The sequence below is a fragment of the Poecilia reticulata genome, linkage group LG20 (genome assembly GCF_000633615.1).
Source record: "Poecilia reticulata strain Guanapo linkage group LG20, Guppy_female_1.0+MT, whole genome shotgun sequence".
Classification (NCBI taxonomy): Eukaryota; Metazoa; Chordata; class Actinopteri; order Cyprinodontiformes; family Poeciliidae; genus Poecilia; species Poecilia reticulata.
This window is the reverse complement of record NC_024350.1, coordinates 4,707,469-4,714,362: the sequence shown is the minus strand read 5'-3', so window position 1 is coordinate 4,714,362 and position 6,894 is coordinate 4,707,469. Positions and strand designations below refer to the sequence as shown.

The 6,894-nt window shown below is 37.7% G+C and overlaps 1 protein-coding gene across 1 annotated transcript in view; it reads left to right on the top strand.

The window, feature by feature from the left end:
- LOC103482308 (receptor activity-modifying protein 3) overlaps positions 1-6,556 on the top strand; it is a 37,429-nt gene extending 30,873 nt beyond the window's left edge. The window contains exon 4 of the mRNA XM_008438398.2: positions 2,869-6,556. Coding sequence (XP_008436620.1) covers positions 2,869-3,124 — 256 coding nt within the window. The 3' untranslated portion in view covers positions 3,125-6,556. The remainder of the gene's footprint in view (positions 1-2,868) is intronic.
- The last annotated feature ends 338 nt before the right edge of the window (positions 6,557-6,894 follow it).

The window sequence follows — 6,894 nt, the reverse complement described above, 5'->3', positions numbered from 1 at the left end:
TAAATAACAATCCATGTTTAAATTACACTGTTTACTAAAGCACACAGAGAGAATGAATCCATGAACAAATTCTTATTTTCTAGTGAGTACAGCATAAAAAACGCATTTGATTGTTTTCTCCTCCCAGCTGACTGTCGCATGGCGTTCTGAATGTGTTGCATAATAACACATTTGGGGAATAACTTTTAAAGCCAGTGGATCCCGACTGTGTGGCGTTCTGCTTGCAACTTGATCTACACCTGAAACCTCGATGTGTTTTTCCGTCTGTCTTTTTCAGTTTCATCTGCCAGTCAAACACACACCGAGTCTCTAGGTGTGTGTGGTCAGTGGTACGAATGGCATCAGTTAATGTCATTAACCTGGCTGAACATGACAGATTAGGCACCTAACGGCCAGAATGGCAGCTTCTAGTTTTACTACTGATGACTTCATGCAAACATAAACTTGTTACATTACGTCAAAGGGATTCAGGTTTATCTGATACAGTTGGAACAGCGGCCGCAGTTTGACGTCAGAGCCTAATTTATAGGTCGTATAGAGGACAGCAGTCTAAATGTATTAGTTAATATGATTAGTCCTTGGCTTCAGGGTTATGGCTCATGTTTTCTATTAGTGTTATTTACAAACTGGGATAACGCCTATAAAATGAGTCGCAGCTTTACATAACGGTCTAGATGTAAAACATGGATTCAACATGTTTTACTCAACAGTGCAGTCCCTTTGTGGGATTCTGTGGGGCTTTTTTTTTGTTGTTTTTTTGCCTCTGAGACGCCACGCCGACGTCCCTCAGCACCTGACGCACTCTGTGGGCTTAAAGCAATTACTCCGGACTAAAAACGACTGCAGAAGCGTTGTCTGCATTGCCGTCAATAAGGCTGAGTCTATACGTTTAAAGCTGACATGTTGCACATGTTCAAGAGGAAAAGAGTCGATAACAAAGACGCTGGAGCGATTTACGCCGCTGTCCAACCCGTCAGTGAGGAAAGTAGTCATTGGCCGTCCCAAAAGTCACAGAATGACATCATTTCCTGTTAGAGAGAAAAAAAGAAATGTGTTTACCTGCCACCATTTTTAACAATTTATATGGAATAGATGAACACCGACTTTTGTTTAAAACTTGCATTTTTAGAGTTGAACAGACTGTCAATCAACATAACTGTAATGCATGACTTTGTTTTTTTAAATAAATAAATAAATAAATATGAACATTAAGCACTTATATAGAGTCACATGTTCTTCATATTAATATTTATAAGTCAGAAAAATGGCTCAACCTCGACCTGCCTGTATCTACAGCTGGAGCAATAATTAAAAATAAAAAGTTGAAGACACCTGGAACTGTGACAGACGGGGATGAACGACGTTCCAAGTTGATCTTTTCTCCACACACAGTGAGAAGGATCCTAAAGGAGGTCAAAATAAATAATGAAAATAAATTAGTAAAAGAAAAATCCCACAAGGTCTCTTTTAATTTAACATCTTTACTGGGGTTGTTTGTTTAATTAAACAATGTTCAAAATAAAGGCTAACATGTTTTACTACATCTATACTGGTTTCACATTTTTATAGCAGCTGTTGTTTATAGCAGCGCATGTTGTTTAAAATAATGTGATTTTTTTTACTTCCACAGTAATATAATGACTTAATTTCCTTTACATGGTTTATTTTATTTGTTTTTTGCTTTACTATTCTTTGTGGAGCTTCTTCTCAAAATTATTAATTCACACTTCTTTAACTGTCGTTGCAGATTAATTTGCGCTAAGCTTGGTCAGACCAGAGATTCATATATTTTTTTGTGTGTGCTTCAGGTTGTTGTTCGGTATAGAGCTTAAGCAACTTTCACTGTATGAATGTAAATACTAAAACAATGAACTGTTTGATCTGCCGAGAGTTTTCATAAATATGTAATATTTATTTATTTTTGGCAGGGATTTTTCCTTTCTAATTCTGCCTTTAGCTTGCCAGCTCAGTTGTTCACTCATACAGTGAATGATGCATAAAATGATCAAAAACAAACAAGAAGTGGAAAAAAACGTGAGCTGGATATATGCATGTTCAGCCTCCTTACTCTGATACCCCCAAATACAAGCGAGCAGCTGGTGTCAAACAAAACATGATAAAGCCACTATCACAAATCTAAAAAGGCAAAACTGGTTAAAATCACTTAGATTTATTAGTGTATAATATTTATTGAATTGCACTGTTGCAATAATTATCAGCGCTGTTTGTTTAGCTGAACAGAGGCGAAATTTGTCTCAGAGACACATCTCAAAGAAGCATTCCATCCCTAAAACACCAAGCTGTTCCTTTTTCATCTTTGCTATGACTCCTTTATGTGACGGCTCACGGATGTCAGACTTTTATAAATATCTCAGAACCTCTGGCTTTGAGCTGATCCAAGTGATGAAGACAAGACGTTTTATCTCGAGGTCCTAAACTGCAGCTCTGTGGCTGCTGCTTTGGACTTTAACGGAGAAAACACCAGCTCCTCTATAGCTGGAGTTTGAGGATGAAGAATTCAAACCGAAGAAGAAGGAGAAGGAGAAGGAGAAGGAGAAGAAGGATTAGGTCTGGCTGTGTGTAATTTATCAAAGCTGAGCTTGAAAGGCTTCAGGGCACCTCCGATTAACAAGGCTAGTGGTGCAAAAAAAAAAAAAAGAGAGGGAGTAAATAGCAACACATCCCTGGTCACAAAGATGGATTACTTACTAAATCCCAGAGGCTGAGGTTAATTCTAGCTAAACAAAAGTGAGATTTAAAGGCCAGTTTGACAATTTTAAGCCTGCATAAAACTCACCTTTATTCTGCAACTGTGTGTTTTTGCGACGTTTTGCGTTAATTGTCTTTGTTCTCTCACCGTCTCCGCAGCGAGTATCACCTCTTCACGCTCTGCACAGAGACCAAGGCCCAAAGCGTTGACTGCTACTGGCCCAACCCGCTGGTGGAGAGCTACATCATCCACATACACAAGCACTTTTTCTCCAACTGCACAATAGAGGAGGTGATATGGATGGACCCGCCGGACGACACGCTCACCATCCTCATCCTCATACCGGTTTTCCTCACCTTGGCCATGATTGCTCTGGTGGTCTGGTGCAGCAAAAGGAGCGATCTGCTGGCGTAGGACATGAGAACACAAGATGGAAAGGAAAAACTCAAACGAAGGACCAAAATCTCTTCAATTTGTAAAATAGATTTTTTTTTGGGCGGGGGGATTAAATGGTCTGTTAATAGCACAGTAAACTAACTTAATCTCTTGTTACCAGGGGTGATGAAAAGCTCGTATGTATCAAATCGTAGATCTTGTCCCCTCTGAGGCATTGTACCATGTACCAATGGCTCGTGTGTTTCTCTGTAAAGTTGCTCACTCTTTTGTTCAAGTGAAAGGAGTTGAGGGCATATTCCAAATTAATCCCTAATCTAGTGTCACAATACAAGAGAATTTCATTCATAAGGAATTTGACATTAAGTGTTCACTTCTTTTTCTCGTCCTTGTTCAACATAAGTGCATATTTCCTGTTCAAATTCATTTGGTGGGGTTATTTTTCCAGCGTTGGATTCAGTGTTCTGAAAAGATTAAGGTGTTAATCTCATTGCTAGATTGTGTGAAATTGGAATGAGAGACAGGAATTTCATTTTATAATTTAGCATGTGTTCAACATGAAAATACTGATTTAAGTCAATTAAGACTTGACTTTGGTTTAAAGTGGCGATTTGAATTGGGGCAAAAAAGTATTTAGACTTAAATTGGACTTTCCCTCAAATAGTTGAGATCTGACTTGGACTTGTCCCTAAAATAGCTCACTTGGTCTTAAGACAAAAAGATTTGAGAACTGAACTGAACTTGCCTTCAGAGACTCAATAAATGTTATTTTTAGAGCAATAGCCTTTAGACTCACCTCTAGAAGACTCAAGCCTTGACTTGGATTTGGAAGAAACGCGACTTGTAGACGCCTGTGGAAGAAATCAGAGCTGATGTATTTTTACACATTTGAACCAACCAATCTTTGGTTCAAGATTGGACAAAAATATTTTGACTCCATGCATTTGGTATCTCCTTACAATTGCTTAACAAGATCAAAGAAAACAAATATTGTCTGAATGAGTCGTAAAATGACGTTTTCTTAAAACCACTACTGTGCTCACTTGAAATGAACAAACAAGATCAGATTTAAGCTTTAGAGAGATTATTTTTTATTTCTTTTATGTTTTTTTTTTTTTTTACCAAATGTGACTATTGAACTTGCGATTTCTGTGTGTCTACTGTCTTTATGCTAACCCAACCATCTTCCTTGAGGCTTTCCACGTTGAGACTTTAAATAATCAAACTCCTTGGAGGTGACAAGGACGTGGGTTGTCTTGATCGACCCTCACTCACTGGGTTGATTTGCCCAGAAGGACAATTCTGTGCTACATTCTCGAAATCTCTTGGACGCAGACTTTTGACCCTCGAGATTCCTGCCGGAGAACTGCATCGCCGCTGAACACCAAAGCATCCGAGAGACCGACCTCTACGCCGATGGGAGATCTTAGTCACAAAGGATGCTGTATTGAAATATTCTATCATCGCACTGTATGGTTCCCTGGAAGGAAGCCAAAGTTGGGATTTATACTGTTTCGAGGAATGCGATGTTTAGTGCTAAATGACTGAATGGATCTTCACCACTGGAAAGAGTAAATGTCGTAATGACAAGGGAAACACTGCGATTTATATATTTTGAGACTTGAATTTTCAGTTGGACGGATCCCCAAAAGTCTGTTTTCGTAGCAGTGTAACTTATAAGATGTTGCCGTTGAAATATTAGTGCTCACAAAGGTGAGTTATCGATAGAGGCCAAAATCTGTCTGTGCTGTCTACTGTATCTTTATTGCTTTTCCACTGTTACTCAGACAAGAGATGCACGCTGTCGGTTTACCACAGAACAACCAATTATTAATTTGACTCCCTGAGCCTTTTCAGACCCAAATAACTCTTAACTGAAGTCATCCATGACTCTTACGCCATCATTTTTTGGGTATCTTGGTAGTTCAAGTGTGATGAAAAGCGTCCAGCATAGAGAGCTTTGATTTAATGTCCAAAATTAACTTCTTTTTTTTTTTTTTTTATCTTATCCACTCTACTACGAAACTGTAGTTCCAGTAGGATTAGCTCATTGCTAGCTTAGATTAACAAAAGATAAATCACACTGAATCTGCTCTCTCAAACTAAACAGAGTTTGAGCAGCAATATGTTTTTGCTGCAGATTTTTATGAATCATAAATTGTCCGTAGCTGCAAATGTACGGTAACCTATTTTTATGACTAGGAGAGCCATGTGGGAATTTGACTTGGATCTAAATCACCTTTTAAACTGAGAATCTGACATTTATGTGTAATTTTGTGTTACCAAAAGTTTATAAATGCACACTTCTAACTTCAAGTGAGATGTAGCATAAGCTAGGCACTTTTCTTTATTCTGCATCAATGAAGGATCACTCTCTTTCAGTAAGCGTAGCTTCTGGAGCTTTGAACAGAAACCATTAATACCTGTTTTGGAACCATCAAGCATTTTCAACACTAAATTGTACACTGGATATAAATGCCTGGCATAACTAAAAGCAGAAAGTCAGCTGGTTTGTCATAAATGTTTGATAGGACACAATGACATTTAGTTACTGATCAAACAAACAGAAAAAAAACCTCTGTCTCAAAGTCTCTGTTCAACTCCACACATTTATTTTGCAAAGGATTCAATTTTCCACTTGGTTTGTGCTCAGAAACACAATCAAACTTTTTTTTAAAAATCATCTTTCCAAGGTTTAAAATTGATCTTAAGAAACTCAATTTCTGATGTTATGTGTGAATCTGATATCTGGAGATGATTGTCTTTTATAGAAACAGACAACAGTGAAGCCTCTTTCAATCGTCCTTGAGCCTTAGTCTGCTTTTGTCATGCTCTAATTCTCTTCTTTAATTTTTGATGCTTATGACAGGGTAGAAGACTTTTTCAAAACCGTTTCAAAGACCATAATAATGTTGTAGCATTGGCCATAATTTCTCCATTCAAACACATTTTTGGGACATTTCACCAGGGAATAAATCTTTCTGGGTTTTTAATTGACATGAAGGAATTTTTAAGTGGAAAATCCCCAAAAGAGGAATAAGACAAGGAAGATTATGAAATAAACTATATATTTATTTAGCTGTAGGTGTTGATGTAATAAGCTGAGAAATATTAACATTTTTCTAACTTAATTCTTGAGGTGTGATATTATCTATTTATATCTTATATGAACTTAATGTTTGTTAATGCTTCAAGGTGTGCTTTTGGTGACCTTTTCTTTTTCACAAGTTTTTACACGACGCGTGAAATCTGCTTGCTGATTTGCCTTTGACCAGCTTTGCATGAAGCCCTTTGAATGGGAGGATAGTGTTCAGGGTACAGCAGTGTGTCAGAGCCACAGAGGGAAATGAGAAGCAGGACGGATAGGGAAGGGGTAAAAAAAAATAAGAAACTCCCCTTGAAATGTTGTCTTTTCTAAATAAATAATAAATAGTCATGTTGTGATGTGTCTCATTTGATTTTGCAGTTTATTTGTTTTCAGAAAAATAATAAGCCACATGCTTTTTTTAATGTTACATCCTGATTAATGTTGAATTGCTTTCTGCCGAAGAGCTTTTATGAGATAATCGTATTACAAGATGTGTTTATGTCGGGTCAGGAAACGGCAGCTAACATCTCTGCGGACACAGACTGGTTAGGACTTTACCTTCTAAAGTAGAGAAAGTGCATGGCAGTAACCAAAGACAGTTTATTCCACGTTTCATCTCTCTGATGAACACAACAAACGCCTCACAGCCAGAGTAGTCAGCTACTTTGCATATTTGCATATTTGTGTTGTCATAACTTTTCTT